This window comes from Athene noctua, chromosome 14 (genome assembly GCF_965140245.1).
Source record: "Athene noctua chromosome 14, bAthNoc1.hap1.1, whole genome shotgun sequence".
NCBI classification, from domain to species: domain Eukaryota; kingdom Metazoa; phylum Chordata; class Aves; order Strigiformes; family Strigidae; genus Athene; species Athene noctua.
Genome location: NC_134050.1, coordinates 17,983,753 through 18,005,251, shown reverse-complemented (window position 1 = coordinate 18,005,251; position 21,499 = coordinate 17,983,753). Strand labels below are relative to the sequence as shown.

Sequence of the window (21,499 nt, the reverse complement as noted above, 5' to 3'; positions counted from 1 at the left end):
TGGTTTTCCTGCCCAGCTCCCTCCTCGCAGCCAAGCAGAGCACCCTGGCCAGGGGAAAACTGAGAAAGACTTGCTTCAGCTTAGGGCTGTTTCCTCCCCAGCCCAACACCTCTTTTCAGGGGTAAAATCGAAAAAAAGAAGGGGAAAGGAATGAGTTTGAAAATCCCAAAGCTTCCTCGTAAAAGCTATTATCTAGGCAGAGAGCCACAAGCTCGCAAAGCCTGCTGAAGGAAGAGGATTTCAACAGTTTCGTTCCAAACCCCAGTTAAAATCAATGTTTCCAACCCTGGGCCTGGCATGCTGCTGCCAGATGAGGATCCCAGATCGGCCGTCGGGAGGATCGCTCCCTGGCCGGCCCGTGGCACGGTGCAAGGACGAGTGTGAGGAAGGAGATGGCACGAGGATGCCGGGCTGGCAGCAGGCGAGGGATGGTGAGAGAGATGGGGTGTCCTGAGGGACTGCCAGACACCTGCCTTGGGCTGTTCATTCCAGCAAGAGGCTGAGCTGAGCTCCCTCTTGAACCTTCACCTCTGACAACCTCTTCTCAGCCACCCCACGGACCCCCTGATGCATCCCTGGGCGGTAAGAACATGAGAGATTCGACCCATACAAAATCCCTAATGGCAGCAAACAGGAGGAGATGCTCGGTTGGGGCCGGGGACCAGTGGGACGCCGTTTCTCACGGCCGGCCGGCGGGAGAGGCTCCAGCGCACGAGCCATCCATCTCTCCCACGCCCACTGCTTCTGCGCGAGGCGCTGCAGCCGAGCGCCTGGTGCGAAGAAACCAAAACAAATGATTCACTGCTGTTACACTGCTCCGGGGATCGCAGGGGCCAGGAGCAGGCGGTGACAGAGGCTTGCAAAACCTCACCTGCCTCCCAAAGCCGGGAGCTAAACCCTATTTAGATCCCAATCCCGTTCAACCTGAAATTCTGGCGTTGGGGTGTGGACCCGTGACTACCTGGAAGAGGAAGAGGGTGGCCAGCCCAGACGGAGCGACGGCAGCGCTGCGAGTGCACCTGGTCAGCTCTGGGTGGCTCAGGCGTGCTGACCGGGTGAGAAGCATCCCTATTTTCCCCAGGGGAAATTAAGCGGGGAGAGCAGGGGCAGTGCTGTTATGGTCAGGCAGGCAGAACAAAGCAGCCTCACGCTCTAAGCTCCCATTTACCAGATGTGAATCTATTGTCTCAGCCCCAGGGCCAGCACACACCCCCCCACCCCCCCCCATCACAACCATCTTGAGCTGAGCAAAAATTATGCAGCAAGTTGCTTATTGCTAGAGGAAAGTGCTTTATTTCAGGTAAAGCACTTAAAAAATAATTTGTCCCACTCTGTTTTTTCCTCTTTCCCAGATTTCAGGCACATCCGAAGATGGATTGCATCCCAGCTACGTGTTTCGAATGCGAGTTACGCTTGTCCACGTAATAGTTCTGACTAAAATGTTTTCCAGAGCCCCTAATTGCCATGGCAGGCCAAGTGCAGAAGAGTGCAGTGGAGCCTCCTGCATCCTACAGGGATTAAAATCAGAACCTGATCACAAAGGAAACTAAAACTAGGAAAAAGAAATTGCTGCCAAACCAACTTTCTTATCCATCAAAAAGGAGAGACTTTTTGCCAACCTGCAATTACTTTAAATGGCCAAATAATTTTTTTTTTAACCTTGCTTGATGTTCAGATGCAGTTCCTTGCGCCACCAGCCAAGCCAGCCTCCTCTCACCCTCGAGCCAGCAGCGCTGTCTGCAGCGCCGGGCACTCTGTTCCCACCGCAGAGGGTATTGGCACCTCAAAACTGCTGATGCCTGAAGCCAGAGTTGACCTTTGGGCTGACATGACTCTGCTTCTACCAAGCGTGGTTGTTTCTGCCATGCACATGCCTGTCACCCTCGCCACGGCGTCCTGGAGCGGGGCACAGCAAGATGCTGGAGGAAGGGGTTTGCCAGGCTCCGTTTCACCCTGTTTTGTAAAAAAACATATTGACTGAGGTGAACAGTGCATCCCACCATAGGAAGGGCATCACTCGCCTCTTCGGCTCCTGCCTATGTGCTCCCCAGGAGCCAGGTCTCCAGCTCTCCCACCCCACAGCTGGGACAGAGCCCGGCGGATTCCTGGTGTATCCCAGCACGATGCCTTCCTCCTGCTAAGCCCAAATTGGTGTCACTCCATTAGTGAAGAGAGCTGATGTGCTTCAGCGGGCAAAAGGCACTTGCATCATCCCCAGGCAGCTGTGTTACTCACACACAGGGCCACCCTGGCTCTGTCTCCATTTTCCTGATAGAAATATCTGCCCGTGTGCAGTGTGGCTCATCACTCGCAGGGCGCAGAGCTGCGCGTGCACGTCGCAAAAGCAGCTACCATGCAATTAATTGCAGAAGTAGCAGGCTGGAGGGCTGCGTGCTGTGCCATTCAGCTCAGCGCATGCTGCAGAAGCATTCATTCTGCGGCTCCGACTGTGCTGTGAGGCACTCCTGCCAAAGGGAAAAAGGAAAAAAAAACCATCATACATTGAGAAAATTCCCTCCGATTCCCTCCACCCCGGATGTGTCTGAGAAAAGCTGGGCAGGAGCGTGGAGATGTGCCAACCACAGGGCATGGTTGCTGAGTCCCGGCACAATGGGTCAAAGTCAGGTGATGGGAGGGGTGGAGGAGCAAGACCTTTGCACCGGCACGAAGCGATCACGCTGGAGGAGCCGAGGCCAGTGGCAGCAGCTAAGCTGTGCAGAGGCTTTGCAGTAACACCCGCTGGGTGCAGGGAGCATGCCTGCTCCTTTGCCCCCACTGCTGAAACAGCGTGCCATGTTGGCATGCTCGTGGGTTTGCCCTGGGAAGCGAGGGTAGGCGAGTGGCTTTGGTGTGCCTAGACCCTGTCCGGGGTCATACTCACTCCTCTGAAAGCAGTGGGCTGGGGACAGCAGAGAGAACAGGGACAGGGGAAGGGGAGAGACACCGAACGGTTTTGTTTCAGTATATCCAAATCATCAAAAATAATCACTGCCCTGTGCTCCGGGACAAGGCATGGTCTTTCTTCTCCATATGTGAATTGGGGATGGGAAAAACATTACCCTGGGCCAGAAGGCCACATGGAGTTAGGCTCTGTGCAAGGGTCCATCGGGTCTACACCCTTTTTCTCTACCCCTGTGCCGGTTTTTGTTAGGCTGCTCACCAGTTGCTAGGATTTTTTTGTTGTTGTTGTTTTGTGTTTTGCTTCAATCATTTTCACTGATGAGAGCATCTGCTGCCATCTGTGCCTCCCCCTCCTCCCCCCGGCAGGGCTGCGCACTGCCGCACTGCCTTCAGAGACCGTCCAACCTGCCGCACGCCTCCCGCACAGGCCAGCCAGCGTGCAGGGGTGGGCCGGAGGGAAGAGGCACCTCCATCAGCGCCCTGATCTTCCCCTCTATCCCCCAACCGTATCTGGGCACTCCCAGAACTGCCTCGGTCACAGGATGCCCATGGTGCCAAGGTCCCAAGCAAGACCAGGACCTGGTGGCACTAAGCAAGGGTCCTCCGAGAAGCCAACAACTAATGAGACAGTGTGGAGGGGAAAACACAGAGGTGAAGGGACTTTGGTGAGGTCACAGGGGACATCAGCACGCAGCTGGGAAGAGAGGCCAGAGCTGCTGGTTGCTGGCAGCGTGGCTCTGCCTCCTGGCCCGCGTTGTGCCTGGGAAGCAGGGTTATGGTGCTACAGCTCGGTGTTGGGGTTTGCTGGTGGCTTACACACCCCGCAGAACAGAGGGTACCGTTTGCATCTCTCTCTGACTGTTAATTTGGGTATCCAGGCTGAGGGCTGCTCCAGCCCTGACTCACCGCGCTTCACCTGCACGCCCAGCAGCTCAGCCCCGGCATGGGAACCGGCGGATGCTGGTGCTGGGCCAGAGGGTCATTACCTGAGCGAGCTCCAGCTCACCTTGCTGTGACCACCAGCCCCCCGCCGCAGGAGAGCCGCGGGGTCACCCCGACTGACCAAACCCAAACCCGTTCACCCCAGCTAGGACTCGAGGCGCCGCCGCCGTTTGCAAACTGGCTGGGCGGCATTAACGCAGGAGTGGTGATGTGGCCGAGCCCTGCGTGGCAGCCGGGGCAGAGCCACGGGTGAGCGCCGAGGCTTGCACAAGGCTGTGCTCACACGCAGGCCCGACACCCGCCCCTGGCGCTGCTTGGCCCCCAGCCACCTCTCCCTGCCAGCACGGAGGGTAAATGTGTAACGGCGCCCGGGCCCTCGCCTGACGCACGCTTCCCAGCTGGCACGAAGGGCACGTCCCAGAGGGGGGGCTGGGGCTGTCCCCTGGCCCCCACCCGCTCCTGGCTGGTTTTAGGGTGCAGGAGCCACCCTCACCCCACACCCGCTTCCTGCGCAAGCCAGCGCTCGCCCTGCACGGGGGCTCACACCTCCTCGGCGGGGGGCGCTTGGCGGGAGTTGGTGGGGGAGTTCTGGCTGTTCGGGGTGAGCAGGGATGGACCCCTCCTCCCTGCGGGGATGGGCGGTGTGGTGGCAGCTCTGGCCGCAGCAGAGCGGGGTGGGGGGCCCTCAGCCTGCCGCCCACTGCGCGGCTCCTCGCCCCGCAGCTTGGGCACCCCACGCCCTCCCTCCACCACCTCCTCTGGAGGCTTGGGCTGCCGGGGGGGTCACCCCAAAGCCATGTCACTGTCGGGCTGAACGAGCCCTGTGGCTGCGGCACCTCCTCCCTGCACGAGCGTGCCCCTCGCCAGTCTTGGTGGCCTTCACACGCTCACCCCCAACGCCTTTCATGTACCAGGGGCACAAAACCTGCAGCACTAATTTAGGCACGATTTCAGTGTTGAATAAAAGGGAACAATCACTCCCCCCCTTTCCCCATTTCTTCCCGTGAGCTAAAGAAAAAGCAAAAAGAAATCCTCATCAAACTGGCAAGCTCATTTTCCTGAAGGAATAGAATTAAATCTCTGTATGGCAACGTGACCGTCAGTTCTTCCCCATCTCAAAAGATGCTTCTAAAGCAGCGTTCGGCTGCTCCTCTCTTCCACCCCCTCCTCTCAGTTTTCCTTCCCGCCGCTGAGAGCAACAGAGGCTGCGGCTTCGCAGCCAAAAAAAGGTGCGATTTGGAGAGTGCGGCGCGACGTTGTGAGTGGCAGAAGTGAAAAGGCAGAGAAGCAACCCTTGAAAGCCTGCCTTCTGCTGTATCGGGTGTCAGCCTTGGCAAAACCCGAACTTCCAGAATTTTCTTTCAAAATTAAAAAAAAAAAAAAAAGGCAATTAAAGGACCTGTCGGATTTGGCTGCTGCTTTTCTTTCCCTTGTTCCCTCAAAATGACAAAAAAGTTCTTTCTTTCTCTTAACAGCACAGTTGGTGCAATCTGGGATGTACCTGCCTGCCAGTATATGGAGACACAGTTTTGTCATCTCAATTTGGGGTTCCCTGACACTGGCAAGGCTAAATGAATGCTAAGTACCTTGACGCTGCTGAGCTTGGAAGACCTCTGCATGAATAAATGACTTCTTTTTTTTTTTTTTTTTCCCTAAGCAAGCTTGGAAAACTATGTCCCCTCCTTATTTTCCCCATTTGGGCGATGCTTTCCTACTGCTGGGAGTTGGGAGGGGCTGCATTAAAATGAAAGCGGGGCACTAAGAGAGAGGAGGGGAGACCGCAGGGGCTTTGCGGCTGCCAGCCCAGAGCCGCAGGTGGAGCTGAGGTGAGGGCTGGGGTGGAGCTGAGCTTCTGCCTGGGGTCCATCAGCCCATCCTCCAGCCTCGGGGTTACTGTATCCTCCTCCGCTATCCTGTTCTTGTCCGAGCCAGGTCTGGGTGGATCTCCAACCTGCTGCAGCGCAGCGATTTCAGCGTTCACACCTCCTACAACGTGGGCAACAAATAATAAATATGATGGTTACTAATATTAGCCCACCCTCTCCATCCCTGACGGTTTATGCATGCAAAAATGCTGCAGAGTCAGTTCAATATTCCCCCTGGTTCATTAAACCAGCATCCATTTTCTTGCAGATAAGACAGTCCGTCAGGGGAAGGGATGATGGTAACTCATTTGTCACACTTGTTAAATGTAGGAAAGGCTGGCTTTGGGTCACTTCCAATTTTGTGTCAGCTCTGCCTTTATGTGAGCAGCCCCGTGCCTGCATGCCAAGCAGGGCGGCTCTCTCCTGCGTGGCACAGGAGATGGGGACAGCAACACCGTCCCTGCAAGATCTCACAGAGTCGGGGAGGGGTGTCCAAGTGCAAAAGCACTTGTGACATGGCTCCAACGAGTCCCAGCTCATAGAGAGGAACGCACTTCTTGTTACAAGACGTGCCAGGCACATTGGTCCCGCAGTGACCTGAACCTGCTACTTCAAGTCCCAGGCACAAAGTGCTTTGTGTGAATTAACCCCCAAGCCCATCCTGCCAGGTTTGTGTTTGGGCTGCAGAGCTTGAGAGGGCTGATAGGCACCCAGATGGCAGGGGATATCGAGCCAAGACCTTGGGAATGGCAACATGAGCTCAATGCAGGTACAGGGGGAGGGAAAAGGTGATGCAACCTCACCTCTGCTCTTCTCCTAGCCCTCAGAGGATTTCGGGGTGACCGGTCTGGGTCTTGCCTAAACTAGCACCATCCCAGCGGGCTTTCATTTGCTCCAATTATCAGGTGCCAGCTCAGGGTGGTGGCAACACAAGTCATTGTGGCTGCACCCTCTTGGGAGGCATTGCCACCGTGACAGGCCACCTCCTTCCTCTGCCAGGGACAAGGACTGGATGGAAATGTCAGTGGCTATGACCCCTCAAATCCTGCTTCAGGGAAGGGAGCAAGAAGTAACCAAGAGAGTTCGGGAAGAGTCTTGACCTCTGAAGGAATGATCATAGGGCAGTTCATGGCCGAGATACTTCCCAGGGCACCATGTACTGCACTGCCAGCAGAAACTGCAGTGCAGTGCAAAACAGACTCCTGATCTGGTCTGGTGTGGAAATGCCCCCCAGCGAGTGGGGAGCAGGCAGGACTGCAGGTCCTTCTGCCCGTAGCTTCCCCCATAACTGAAGCCCAGGCTAGGGTTAAGCCATGGAGACCTGGACAGGAAGGAGGTGATACCTCATGAGGCCTTCAGGGAAGCATCCTTATGGCCTGTCCCCACAGCTCTCTATGGCACAGCCCTCACTGAGCGCAGCCCAGAGACAGCACGTTGATTTAACCACGCACACAGCAGAGTATGAAGCGTCCCACGATGGCCTGTCTGCATTCACCACCTCTTGCTGCACCTTCGCTTTCGTGGAGGGCACAAAGGTGGACGCTCTTGCCTCCTCCCGGCTCCATGGTTCCTCTGCAGCAACTGGTGTCCCTTGGCACGAGGTCATCTTACAGCTGGGAAAAGATGAGGCAGCTGTGGCACGTGTGAGATGAAATGAAGGGTCAGAGGGGCTGAAAGGATGTATTTTAGTCCTGGTCTTGCCATTCATTTGTGGTGTTTCCAAGTCAGGGCGGGTTGATTTGCAGCACCACAGGCAGCGGCAGGCAGCTATCGGGAAGGGCTCCTGCCTCGTTCAGCGGCAAAGGCTCTGAAATCTGGCTCTTGGTAATGACCCTGGGAAGTGCTGCGGTAGCAGCAGGTTCAGACTGCGGTGATTTATTTCCATCTTCAACATTGGTTCTGTCAGGGGAGGGGGGACCTGCCCGTTCGGCTGCCTTTGCCTGCTTGCCATTGATCAACCATCACAGGAGTTGCTGAGGTCTCTGCTCTTAAATCTGGATCTGCGCCCTTTCACGGCTGCATGCGGCCCCGACCTGCAGCAGCATCCCTCACTCCTGCTTTAAATCTCTCCTAAGCAGCTGCTGGTGACATTAGCATTTTCTCTTGCCAGCAGCCCTCCTAAGGAAGGAATTAACCCAGCAGCATCAGATATCAGAGGTATCTTTTATTGACTGTTTACAGAAATACAGTAGCACTCGGTTTAGGGGGCTTAGGCAAGTTCTCCAGAAGGTGCCTTCCTTCTCAGCATTGCTGGGAGATCCCGAGGAGAAACCTGCCCTTTAACCATTTTGGGGTTTCTCTGGAGGCTTTGGGGATCCCTAGCGTGGATTTCCTAACACCCTCAGCTCTCCAGGGGTTGCGAGTTATTTGAACCAGTGGATGAAATTCAAGAGAGGAAAAGAACCCTTTGTATGTCGGGGGGTGGTGGGGCGTTCTGAACACACCTGATATGTTGTGAGCCAGCCCTGCCGTGGTCCCCGTCCATCACTGCATGTGCCACCCGCTCGGCAGGACCCCACTGCTGCCCAGAGCTCAGCTGTTGGTCACTAGGTGTGCATCACTCTGGGCTTGGAACACTCTTGTCACATGGCTTGTTGGCCATAAAATAAATATTTCTTGGTCTCGTTTTCTCCCTGTACTCGTGTAAGAGTGAGACCCTTTCCTACAGCAGTTCACATACTGTTTGGGGGCAGGAAGGGTATGCTTAGCTGGGCTGATAAACTAATTTGATTTTTATTTATGTATTTAATTAGCGCTTTTTTTTTTTTTTTCCGATCAAGGTGGAGTGGGGTTTTTTTTTGCGTCCTTGCTACAAGAAACAACTGCAGACACTTCTGGCATAGAGGCATTTTGGCGGCAGCCGCTGCTGTTGGCCTCACTCTAGTAGTCAGTGAGGGGGTATCGCAGGAAGATGAAGATAAGGATGATACAGAAGGTGGCAAGGGCTGAGCTGGTGATGTTAAAAAGCCGGGCTGTCTTGGCATCTTCAACTGCTCCATTTAAGTCATTGAGGAGTTTCTTATCCCGGACCTGAGACCAAACAAAATAATGAAATAAAATAATTGGGAGATGTTTAAAAAATGTAACTTGTTTCATGCAACACCCACAAAACCCAGTGCACTTGCAGGGTACCTGTATAGTGTGTGAGGGCTGGGCTGTGCCTCTTTGCAGGTGATGCTTGGGGTCCCATAAAACACCTCAGGTGAGGTTTGCACCCTGGCTCTGCTCTGGGTGGAGCTTGTGAACTGCAATACCTGTAGGCTGGAAACCCCTGGGAGCGGAGACTTGGAAGAGTGACCTGTTGCTGTTACCAACCAGACAAATCTGGTCCCCCATTGCCCCTGGAGTGCGGCAGTGACATTTTGAGCCCGAGGGCGCACAAGGGAACTGAGGTGCCCATCGTGCACCTCATGCACATGGGCACTGACGCATCCTTCCTGCTGTGCTGTAGCCCCTGGGTCCTGCAGCACCGGGCTTTGGCTCAGCCGGCCGGCGAGCGAGAAGGCTGCCTGCGGTTTCGGTGTGTGTCCCTGTGCCTCTGTCTGCGCTGAGGGGCCGAGCGGGCAAAACCTGGCACGGCATCCTACTGCAGCTCCAGGGCTGCGCACGAGCCTCCAGCATATTAAGCAGTCTTGGGTTAATGAGTTCCTTTTGCAGGTCTTATGCGGCTCATGTAGCGTCTCTGCCACTGGCAGTTTTCAATCCTGACAGCGCGATCTGCTCTCTTCATTATCCTGCGGGCTAGGACTTTAATGGGCTTGTCTTGGGACAGCTCTGCAACGGGTAAGGACTGTGCATGTCCCTATCACTGAGCTGTCACCACCTTCTCCAGACTGCCAGGCAGAGATGGCACCAGCAGGCAGAGGATGGCACTGCCAGGCAGCAGTGCCACTAGCAGGCAGCGATGGCATTACCAGGCAGCGGATTACATTATCGGTCAGCAGATGGCACTGCCAGGCAGCAATGCCACTAGCAGGCAGAGACGGCATTACCAGGCAGGGAGGCATTACCAGGCAGCAGATGGCACTGCCAGGCAGCACACGGCACTGCAAGGCAGTGATGGCATTGCAAGGGCAGCAGATGGCAGAGCCAGGCACGGGATGCCACAAGCAGGCAGGGATGGCCTTATGAAGCAGTGGATGGCAGAAACCAGGCAGCACATGACACTACCAGGCAGCAGATGGCATCACCAGGCAGCAAATACCACGAGCAGGCAGCAATGGCACCGCCAGGCAGCAATGGCATCATCAGGCAGCAGATGGCACCGCCAGGCAGCTGATGGCACTGCCCACCAGCAGCAGCTCTGCAGTTTGAGCCCAGCAGTTGAGAGGTCATGCTCCATCCCTTCCTAGCAGGGAAGTGTCCCTGTCCCCAAACTGCCCCTTCAGCCAGCGCTCGGCAGACCCAGGCAGCTGGAGCCACGAGGATGTGGGACCAAAGGACCAGGAGGCTTTACTTCCCTTTCCCATATCTGAGCGGGTATCCAGGGGCTGGCATGGCACGGCAGTGTCTGCTTCACTGCTCGCTTTGTGGCCAAGGGTTGCAGGCCGTGGGCCTGCGTGTCCTCTGCCACCTGTTTTTGCTGCCGGCAGCATAAGCCCGGCCAAGGCGCCGTGGCAGAACACGAGGTGTCGGTGCCAGGCTGCCAGAACCAGCCCCAGAGTCCTACCTGGAAATATTACAAGCCTTTTATCAACCAGGAGCTTTTCAAAAAGACTCTGCAATGGATTCAGACCACGTCTTAGTGACTTTTTCTCTCTCCCTCCTGCAGTGCTTACCCACGGGGCTCTCCTGAAAACCTTCCGCAAGTTGCTGGATATGGGGAAGGGTTGCTGAACCCTTCACTCCCACTGAGCCATGCTCATTCATGTGGCCTCCAAAACCACATCTCAGGCCCTCAAGCAATGTCCCCTCCTCTGTCACACCAGGGAGGACCTCTCTGCACAAGCACCCCATGCTTTTCATTAATCCTGGGCATGGGTAGGGAGGCTGCTGCTGGCACGAGGCCCGCAGGAGCCGGCACTGGCAGACACATGGGCAAGAATGAGAGCTCTGTTTTCCTCCTGGTATTAAATCCTGTGGTGTCGTGCCCTCAGCCTCTGTTGCGCCCCATTCCTGGGGGCCTGCAGCTGGAGCCGGGGCCACCCACCCGTCTCCCCTCTGCTGAGCGCTCAGGGCATCCTCTGGGAGCAGAGACAGAGGACAGCACAGCCCACGTGTGGCTCTGTGGCATGCTTGGCTGGCGCTCCCAGCAGCAGAGATGACCTCTGGGAAGGCAGCAAGCCAGCAGCCTGAGAGCCCGCATGCCTTTTTGTGTCAGCTGCGTGTCTGGGATGACTCACCTCTGAAATTATTCGGTAGGTTTAGCATCCTCCTGAAAACCCCTGGGCACAGCACCACCGGGCAGCTGGCACCTCCTCACCCACTGGTGAGAAGCGGGGAGGTCTCTGCAGCCAGAGCCCCAGGGGCACTGGATTCAGGCCAGAAATCCCAACCACCGCTCCCGGCAGGCTCTTTGAAGCTCTCACGCGCTTTCCTCTTCACAGTGGCAGAGCTGCCGGAGGCAAACCCTGCGCAGAGCAAAAGCCTTTTGCCCCTTCCTCCACTGCAACCCAGCCGTGGCTGGGAGAGGTCGTTCTCTGCCGCAGGCAAGCCCGTGTTTGCTGTCAGTGTTTGCCAGGCAGACAGAGGTTTCTCCAGCAGACCGGCATGGCCAGCACACCGAGCTCTGCAGCCCTCCCGCAGCCGAGTCGCTTGCTTTGCCTTTGTGGGGTCAGTTCCTCTGAGCACCAGGAGCTCTCTCCCACTCCTCGCCTCCTGCTCCTCCTGCCCCTGGGGCACCCTGTCACCCTGATTTCCATGCCCAGCCCTCTCCCAGTGCTTCCAGCAGTCTCTCCCACCTGACACCTGCTCACACTCGTGACCGGCGCTTTAGCTCTTTCCCACAGCACGTTTCAGCAGCGCCCGTCCTTGACTTTCCCATGGCTCTCCCTTTGGCCCTGCTCCAGTCCTGCTGCTGCTGAACATCTCTAGCAAGGGGCACCCAAGGGCTGCCCTCTCCCCACTGCCACCATTTCCTCCCAGTTTCTTTTTTTTCCATCCCATCTCTTCTCTTTCCTGCTGTTTGGGCCCAAACGATGGTACAACAGCTGCCTTCGATTCCTGCCAAAGGGCACCCAGCTGTCTCCTCTCCCTGCCCCTCTGGCCAGTTCCACCCGGTTCCTGCCAGCGCCTGGGACACAGGCAGCTCTGCTCACATCCCCTGTCTCTGGCAGCCCCCTGCCCCTTCCCTTCCCTAGCTCTCCTCTAGCTCTCCTCCAGCCACTCTGGCCGCAGTTGCCTGGATCCCTCATCCTTGACAAGTCCTTGCTCCTCTTTCTCTCCTCCCTTATTATTTCCCCATGCACCCTATGGCTTCAGTGGTCACCCTCATGCAAATGATCCCTTATTGTCCATTATCATTTATATTGCAGTGGAGCCTCTAAGCACCAGAGAAGTGCCAGGGCCTCTGCAAACGCAATGGGAAGGCGTTTCTCCTTCCACACCACTCACAGCCCCAGCCTCCCACATCTCTCCAGGGCGGTCTCTCCTCCTCCTGCCTGGCCTTGCACCCCCAGATGCTTCCAGATGTCTCCCTTTAATGTCCTGCCGCGGCATCTGAGCTGGGCTCTGGAGGAGGAGCTCTCCTGGAGAGCAGATAAATGTTTCAGCTTCCCCACTTTGTCCTTAAGGAGATATCAATGTCTTTCTCACAGCCCAGCTTCAGCTTTTCCTATTTTCAAGCTGCTGTGGCCACCATTGCTATAATGTGCTGGCAGCTGGTGCATGAGCTTCTGGGAGCCCTGGAAGCTGATTCCTTCCACAGCCGGAGAGGTGAAGCATGGGACAGGGTCCCCAATGTCACGGGGCTGAAACCCCCAAGACCCAGGTGTGGTGTTTCCTCAGTCACAGCCTCTTTTCTTACCATCACTTTGACCCTTCTCACCTTGCCTAAAATTAGATGGAGATTTTTGGCCTTTTTTTGTGCTGAGAGGACAGGTGTGTAAGGATAGTTACACCTGCTGACTGTGGGGTTTCCCCCAGCACTGTGTGGAGGCCCCTTTGGAGACCCCACCCTGAACAAGGCAGAGCTCACCTCTGGCCCAGCTTGGCAACTTAGATGGGCCCTTTCCTCTTCCATGCCTGGCCTTCCATGAAACACAGCCCCTTTTGTGCTTTAATGTGCAAACCTTCCTCCTCTCTTCTACCAGCAAAAGGTGGAGTTGGCCTTTCCCTCCACCCCTGCTTGCCTGTCACCTCCCTGCTGCTCACCTTGTCCTCCACCATCTCTGCCTCACCTTGTCCTCTACCATCTGCAGCTCACTGTGTCCTCCAACACCTCCAGCATGCTGGTGCCCAAGGGCTCTTTCTCTCCTCCCTCTGACCATCCCCTGCCCTTCCTCCCCTTGGGGTTTTGCCTTCAGCTTCCTCTCCAAGCGCACCCCTTGGCTCCTGCCACCCCACTCTTTCCCGGTCTCTTCCCCAGCAGCCACCTCCCCTCTCTCTGCTCTGGGGCTTGGCCCCTCTCATTTTTGGGAGCAGGAAACTTGCTGCGTGAGTACAAAGTGCTGCCTCAGCTTGCAGGAGGAGACGAACGGTTTGTTGATAACGAGCCTAATGAAGCTGTATTTAAGGCAGCCTGGCTTTTAGCGTGCAGCCCACAGCTGGTTGTCTGTAAAACCATTTCTGTGCAGAGCTCTGTATCCCTACACATAAGGACCTCTGGAGGGGATCCTTGGAATTATTTGCTCTGTGAATTGGTCAAGAGCTCTCCAGCTCACACATCTCCACCACGCCGGCACCGGTGTCACGGGGCTGTAACCTCCACGTTTCACCCACCTCTGTAAGCCATTGCTCCTCCTGAAAAGCAAGCTGAGAGCCTGCCTGAGAGGTTGGGCGCCACAGCCTTTCTGCTTCTTGGGGTTAATAAATAGCTATGGACCTGTACTGGTCTGCTCCCACTTGAAATGGGGAAGATCAACAAGTGGCAAGAGGGGAAGGCAAACAGCCATGCCCAGAGCTGCCTGCTAAGGGCTGGGCAGAGAGTGGGCAGGAGAGCTCAGCTCTCCTGGGGAACTATCACACTGCCCTTGAGGGGCAGAAAAGCTCTGTGAGCAACCCAGTGGGCTGCTGGCGGAGCTTAAAAAGCCACAATGCCACAAGGCATTGTACCGTGCCTCGTCTCGGATCCCAGCTCCTCCGATCTACTGCCTCATGGTGTAATGGGTACTGGGATGGACTGGGCTCACCCCGTTGTCTCCAGAGACACATTTCCTAATGACTGAAGCAAGATCTCCTACCACCCAGCGCCGATGCATCAGTCACCACCGCTCCAAGCTGGGAGGGAGGGAGCTGCTGAATATTGCGCCACAACATTTTCTTTTGATCAAAACCAACTGAATCCCAAGTGTTGTTGTTGGAGTGATCCTCACATCTGTGCTGGGCAGGGGTTGAGGTTACTTTAGGATTTCTACCTTCCCTGGTCCTGATGTTTACCTTTTCTTCCCCAGCACCAACACTCACTTACAGTTACACATGAGTGCCTTGCTCACTGACCTTGAGAAGCCTGAGAGGCTAGAAATAACCCCCAGAGGGATACATGAGTCGGTATGACTCCGTTGTAGCCCAGCAAGGTGTATCTGCTGAGGATCTGCCTGCTATGGGTGTAAATAAAGACCAGGCGTGATATCACACTCTTATTCAGAGGACTTGGCTGGGATGTCTGTCACACAGAGTACTTGGCTTGGATGTCACAGTCTCTGCCCTCACCTGACTTCATGTGTTTCTTTGAATAAGAGCATAAATTCTTTGGTGCTGGGGTGGCTTATGGCATTTTTTAGGAAATGGAAGTCACCATGAAATAGCATTTCCCTGCAGAAAGAAATCTAGAAGGCTGTAGCTCATGTGCAAAAAGGCAGGCAGACATGGAGGTGCTGTCTTCCCAGCTGTGGCTGAAACCAATGCAAATGGGCATGGGGAAGGAGACAGCTTTAGGGTAATATTCAAGTGTACCTAAGCATACATCTGGCTTCCAGTGTGGGCATTATGCTGCTGAAACTGGTGGCAATACTAGGGTGTGCTAAGATATATAATGAAATATCTCATGGACTTGGAGCACGAAGGAGCTACTGCTTTATTAACAGCATGAGTCTGGCAAAACCAGATGACATTTATGGCAGGGTATAGAAAATGCTATTTCTGATAATGAAAACAATGATTCCTGAGGTTGCTAGATGTTTCAGTTATTTAAAAGAAATGTGAAAGCCATAACCCAGGAACTGTTTAATGCCATCAGCGCACTGACTGCCCTTTGGCCAGGAAGCCTGTGCTCCACTGCTGCGGGCTCTGCCGTCAGCGGTCCCAGAACAGGCTCAGGGAGGGGAAGGTGCTGCTCCCTTCCTCTCCCTCCCGCAGCACCTTGCTTGGACTCTGCAGAGCACAGACATCCTAGAAAGGCTGGGACTTAAGTATCTGCTGCTCAATTGTCATTACATTTAATTGCAGAGGAACAAGAGAAGTCTGTTTAAAGGGACATCTGTCCCCAGGGAATTTCTTGCTTCTGCTTTCTCCGAACTTGTGGGAAAAACCTTATTGACTGTAAAAGAGATGAAAACAACAAGCTTCTGGAGAAATAACCCTAACATCCAGCCTGGTTGGGATGTTGGGGAGGTCTCTGCAGTAGCTGTGAATGAGGAAGGGTCCTGTCTCCCAATATCCCAGTTGTCTCCACCAGGACAGACTCTTTGCTGCTGCCCCTGCATCCCCGTGGCCTCCCACCACCCATCCAACAGCAGCCCGTGAGGGCACTCGCCATCCCTTCGACCACTTGCTAGCTCTGTCCTGTGCCTCTGAGGGACATTTTGTTTTTCCCCTGCCACAGAGTCACAACCACTGGGGAGCTCCAAGATCAGAGCAGGTTATTTTGACCTGCTCAGCTCCAGGTCTCTTTGGGCACCACCATTACATCCGATCAGCTACCGCCTCTGCAGTCCAAAAGCCAAGGCTGGGTTTTGACAGTCATTTTCTATTTTCCTTTCCCTAATTTGGAGCAAATTTGCCCATTTGTCTTCCCACACCACTGCTGCCTTTTTTCACACTGGAGTTTATGTTCTCTAGACCTTTGCAGCCAGATGCTGAGCCCACACCTCTGCCCTGGCATGAGGCTTTAGCTCCAGCTTACTTCTGGGCTTTGCCCTTCCCTCCACCTCACATCAAGGATAGTAAAGGGTGCAGCCTTTAAAAACCTTGTAGGTGGCAGACCCTACTCCGTCCTGTCCCCTGGGGATGGGGCAGCCTGGTCCTCAGGCTGTCCTGCCCTACTGCTGGCTGCAGCCGAGGGACCACATCTACCCAGATACCCGCTGTAGCTACTGCCATGTCCCCGTGACATGACACCCTTTCTTAGCCCACTGTGGCTGTCTGTGCCTCTTGCACAGGAAAGATGCTGATCGTTAAAGGCAAATTTAGGCTGAGCACAAACATAAAAAATAAGAAGGAAGCCAGTTTCTTCCCCCACTGGCTAAAAGAGTAGGGGGTGTTAAGGGACTCCCTCCCCCCACTCATGTTAGGCTGCTGTTGCCTGGATTTGCCTTTGGGTCAGTCCTGCTTGTGATGCTCAGCCCCAGCATGATTTAAGCTATTAAGTGCCTCGCCCAGGCAGCAGCAAAGCCTGCTGCACAGGTGGCGGATGGCTGCTCACCTCCCATCTCGGGGAAGGGGAAACTGAGGCAGGCACCACGGTGCCAGTGCTGGGCAAGCCTGGGGCACGGGTCTTTCTGACTGAGCCTTTCTGCCGGAGACCCCGGCGGGCTCAGGAAAAACCTCCTTTGCAGTGCTGGGCACTCGCAGTCCAGCTCACGGGAGCTGGATGGGGCTAATTGATCTGCTTCTGTGATGAAGCCCCTCTACGCCCTGGCCTTCCTCTAAACGCTGCCTGCCAAAACAAATCAACTAGCTCCTCTCCGGGGCCACCCAGCCGCCCCGGGCTTTCTGCACATCCATTCAGTGAGTTTGGTGTCTGGCAGGCCGGGAAGGGGAGGGCAGCCCAGGCCCCTCTCCCAGCATCTGCCTGTTTGCTGGGCACCGTCCCTGCCCCGGGCTGCTCTCCCCTGCAGCTACTGGGAGTGACCTGGTCCTGTCCCCATCATGGGCTGTGCCCGCGCCAGCGTCCTCTCCACCAATACAGCTCCATTTTCCCCCCAGCTCTGACACTGCATGAAGCCCCCCTGCCTTCTCTTCCACCTTCTCGGTTACCCGGGGCCTGTTCTCACACCGCTGGCTGGTCTCCAGGGCTTGCCTTGGGATTTATAGGGCTCAGGGGGCTGGGGGCGTTCGCTGGCCACCAGCTTTGGTGTTTTAATTAGGGAGAGGGCAAGAAGGAAACAGGCAGGATTGCCCTGCACCTTGGCAGCCTCTCCCCCCCTGCAACTTGCCAGGCACCGGCTGATCCTGGCCGGCTGCTTCTTACCGCTTCTGCCCGACCATCCGACGCTGCTGGATCCTGTCCTGACAATCTAACTGAGAGGATCCCAAAGAAGGGACCTAGTGCCGGGGCGCCTGCGGGCACAGCGTGAGCCCAGCCAGCCCTGCGGTGCCTGCCCGTCACCCTGCCGCCGCGGTCCGGAGGAGCCGCCGAGGGTGCTGGAGCAAGTCAAAGCGCCTCTTCCCCACCTGAAGCAACATCCCCAAGCTCCAAAACATAACTCGACTCTCCCCACCCTCCATCCTCATCCCCAGTGGCTGCAACCTCTCATTCGGGCGGCAAAGCTGTGATGGACATCAGGTGCGACTCTCGAACGCTGCCCCCTCTCCGGCCACCCCTTACCCTGCGCCTCGCGCTCCGTACTCACTTTCAGTGAATAGGCCAAAGCGATGAAGCCGAGGCAGCAGAAGTTGAGGTATACGAAGTTGAAGATGGACCAGAGATAATAGTCGTTCACCTCCGTGGTGTCGGGGTAGATTTCGATGACGGTGGTGGGGTTGGTCATCGTCTTCTTCTCCACCAAGTGCTTGCACGGGACCGCCGGCCGCAGGCTGTCCCCTTTGCAGCTCTTGCTCTCCATGAGATAAACGGCAGAAGAAGGAGACAGGACGGGCGAAGCTTGCCGGAGAGCCGGGGGCTTGGCGATGCAGGCGAAGCAGCCCTGCGGGGGGCCCTGGGGGGGTCTCGGGGTCCAGGCCACCCCCTCGAAGGGGCACGGTGGGCCCAGGGGGGGGTCCTGTGTCCTCTCCGTGGTGGCTGCCGCGGCGTCACCGCGCTCTGCCCTGGCAAAGCAAAAAGCCCCCCCCGTGAAAAACGGGGGTGAGGGGATGGAGAGGCAGGGGGAAGGGGAGAAGAAAAAGGGGTAGAAGGAGAGGAAAAAGGGAGACTTGGGGGGGAAGGCAGGAGAGAGAGAGGGACCGGGAGACAGAGGAGAGAGCGGGGAGAGGAGTGAGGGAGTGGGCAGAGGAGAGAGGGAGGAGAGGAGGGCAGGCGGGAGGGGGAGGAGGGAGCACCGCTACGCCCGCGGACCACGGAGCCGCCGCCTCGGCGCGGAGCTGCCGCCGGCCCCGGCCCCGCGGCGGGGGCAGAGGAGCGGGCAGCGGCGGGCAGCATCCCTCCCCCTTCCCCCTCGTCCTCCCCCCCCCCCCCCCCCCTGCTGCCCGCTGTCCTGCGTGACCCGCGCCCGCGTCACGAGTGGGGAAATACGTTTAAAAAAAAAAAAAGGAAACAAATAAAAGCGGAAAGAAACACTTGGGAGGAGCCGGGGGGGCTCCGGGGGAGTTGCCAGCCAGGCGCGCTGCACCCCCCCGCAGCCCTCCCCGCCCTCCTGCCGGTCTGTCGGTAGGTCTGTCGGGGCCTTCTGCTTTCTGTCCCATGCCGGGAGCGGGGCTCCGGTGCGGCAGAGCAGCCCGGCCCCTCGCCCTCCCTCCCTCCATCCCTCCCTCCCGGGGGGTTTATTTTTTGTGGGTATATATATATTTTTTTTTTTTGGCTGAGTCCTCGTCTCTGCGGGATTCCAGATGGGATTGCTTTTCTCGATTCCCTCCACCTGCCAGCAGGTTCCCCCCCCCCCCCCCTTTTTTTTTTTTTTTTTTTTTTGAGAAGAGAATATCGTAGCCGGAGAGGAGGAGGAGAAGGAGGGGGATGAAGACAGAGGATGGGGAAGGGGATGTGGGAAGAGGAAGACTAGTCCACCTCTGGCTGCCCGTCTGTCCGTCCATCCGGCTCCTCCGAAGGCATCAGGAGGAGCGAGGGATACTCACAAGGAGGGATGCGGGGAGTCGCTGCATATCCGGCTCCGCACTGCCTCCGGCTCGGCTTCCTCGGCGCTGGGCTTGCGGGAGGAGGGGAGGGCTGGGGGGGGCACCCACGGGCTAGGGGTGGGCAGGGGGGTGGGTAGGGGATGGCAAGGTCAACCTGCAGCCCCCTCCCATCCCCCCAACCACGCTCCACGCAGGAGAGCTCCTCCGTGTCTCAGCCCTTTTCCTTGTGTGTGTGTGTGTGTGTGTGTGTGTGTGTGTGTGTCCCCGGGACGTCACCTCCTGCTTGGAGCATCCTGGTAGCGCTCTGCTGGAGAAGGGCATCTCCTGGGCCGAGCGGCTTCCCCGGCCATCCGGAGGGGATGCTCGGCCCGACCCTCCCCAACATCACCCCCAGAGACCTTTGCAGTGGGGACTTGCTGCAGCTGGGTTGTGGGTTCGTTCCCGTGGGCCTGGACAAAAACCTAAAGCAAGTGTGGCAGGGGCGTGTGGGGACCATTGGGACTGCGTGACAAGGGGAGGTGGTGGCAATGCAGTGCTCTGGTTGTGGGGGATGAATGAAAAAGGGATAAATCCTACATGGGGGGTGATAAATCCTGGTGCACGGAACAAATCCCCATGCAGGGAGCTCCCCGGCAGCAGGGCACAGGGCATGCGGCTGCTTTAGGGGAGGGAGGTGGGGGTGTCACGAAGGATGGATGAGCCTGCGGGGATCTGGCCGTGCCTGGACTTGGCACAGGATCAGGGAAGTGCTTGCTGCTTCCCAGTGCTAACTGCCCGGGGAGCTGCGTGGAAACCCGATTCTGGGGTGCTGCAGTAGCGTCCCCCCAGAGACGTGATGCCGAGAGCAGCTGGTGCCACGCAGGGACAGCTTGCAGGTCATTTGGGAGGACACAGCTGTGGCATGGGGAGGGTGAGGACATGAGGACATACCGTGTCACCCACAGCAGCCAAACCTGGCCCGGCGCAGGTGGCTCTGAGGCAGCAACCATGTTGGCTGAGGCGCCGGGGAAGGGGAGAAGAGAAATCCCCACAGTGCTGGAAACAGGCTGGTAAAACAAAAGTTCGCACGAGCAGTACCTGCAAGGGAAGGGAAATCCTCTGGAAATGCCTTAAGCCTGCCCACGAAGTGCTGAGCTAAGAAGTAAGGATGGTAATTCACTCGGCTTTTCACAGGCAGGTTCAGCTCCTGTGCAGGGGCAGCCCATGGGTCGGTGTGATGCGAGGGGACTTCTTGCGTGGCCACAGCACTCCCAGGCTGGAGGGGGTCCAGTTTCCATGAGGCCTGTTTAATCTCTCTGAAGGCGACTGTGCTGGTTAAAAAAGGAGAAATTGCCCTTTGGTTTGGGATTTATCACTTCTGGAGTGGTGTTGGGTCCTGCCAAAGTAAAGAGGGTTTTATTAGGGCTACGGCTGCCTGTGATGAACCCGGGTCTCTCTCCAAGAAGCTGCTAAGAAGCAGAAGCAGCGCTGGGGTGAGAGTGATGTTCCTGTGGGATTAAGAGGTTTGCAGGAGAGGCAGAGCCATGGCCAGCTGTCATCAGCTTTTCTGGAAGGCTTGGACAAACCCAAGCAATCCGCAGCTGTGCAGAGCATCCTTCCCACAGGCTCAGGAGGAGCAATGAAACCCCTTGGATGCAGATTGCTGCCTGCCATAGGAGCTACTGCTGAGCCTGCTGTTCATTTGTTTGCAAAAGTTGTGTAAGTAGGGCTGCTCCTCTTCTTAACATCAGGCAGGGATGGAGGGTGAGCAGAGAAAAAGGTCAAAGAGAGGGTCTGGAGGAGGCAAGAGGAAGCAGCAGGGTGGTGTAGGGGAACGTGGGATCAACAGAGGTGGGCACATTCCCTGGTGTGAATAGGGTTGAAAGGCCAGGGAGGTTGGATGGCTGCTTTTTCTTTTCTCTGGGTATCAGGTCATCCCTACAGTTTGCAAAGCACATGTGGGTCTTTAGGTTGGTAATTCATCATCTTTCTCAATGCTAAGTGTGAACAGTGAGAAGTTTATTGCCATGGACCACAGTGCTGCATATATGCAGCATCACCGGTTCGAAAACCATTCATGTCACACTTCAAAATTAGGGAACTGACTTTAAAAATAATGACACAAGGAATAAAAATCCCTCAATATTCTACATTAATTTAACACTCCTGTTTTGCTGGGGGTCTTTAAAGGTCATGTGTGAAAGCCCTCAACTATAAGGTCTAGGACCACTTTCCTTTCAAGATAAAAGCTGGGGTGGGTATGAATAATCACCTCTATTACTGTGGCATCAAGGCCCACATTCCCTTGTGATAAGCATGGGACAAACAGAAGAGAAAGATGTTTCTTGCCCCAAAGCAATTCTCCTGTAATCGTGTTAGAGACGTGGGCTGTAGCATAATCAAGTGCTGTAAGACCCGTGAGAAAGTCTTCCATCTTAAATACTACTCCAGCTCTCTGGAAAACCAGTAGCAACATGCCCTTGCTTTTTTCCAGAGGAGAAAGTTCATAACCTCCTGAGTGCTCCTTC

General features: G+C 56.1%; 1 protein-coding gene across 1 annotated transcript; it reads right to left on the bottom strand.

Annotated features, from left to right (window-relative positions):
• Window positions 1-5,490: 5,490 nt before the first annotated feature.
• Window positions 5,491-18,950, bottom strand: IFITM10 (interferon induced transmembrane protein 10). The gene is made up of 4 exons (XM_074918036.1): window positions 18,925-18,950; window positions 17,597-18,011; window positions 7,160-8,738; window positions 5,491-5,829 (listed from the first exon to the last, which is right to left on the bottom strand). Exons 1-3 carry the CDS (start codon window positions 18,948-18,950, stop codon window positions 8,589-8,591), a joined length of 591 nt encoding a protein of 196 aa, XP_074774137.1. The 3' UTR covers window positions 5,491-5,829; window positions 7,160-8,588.
• Window positions 18,951-21,499: the final 2,549 nt, after the last annotated feature.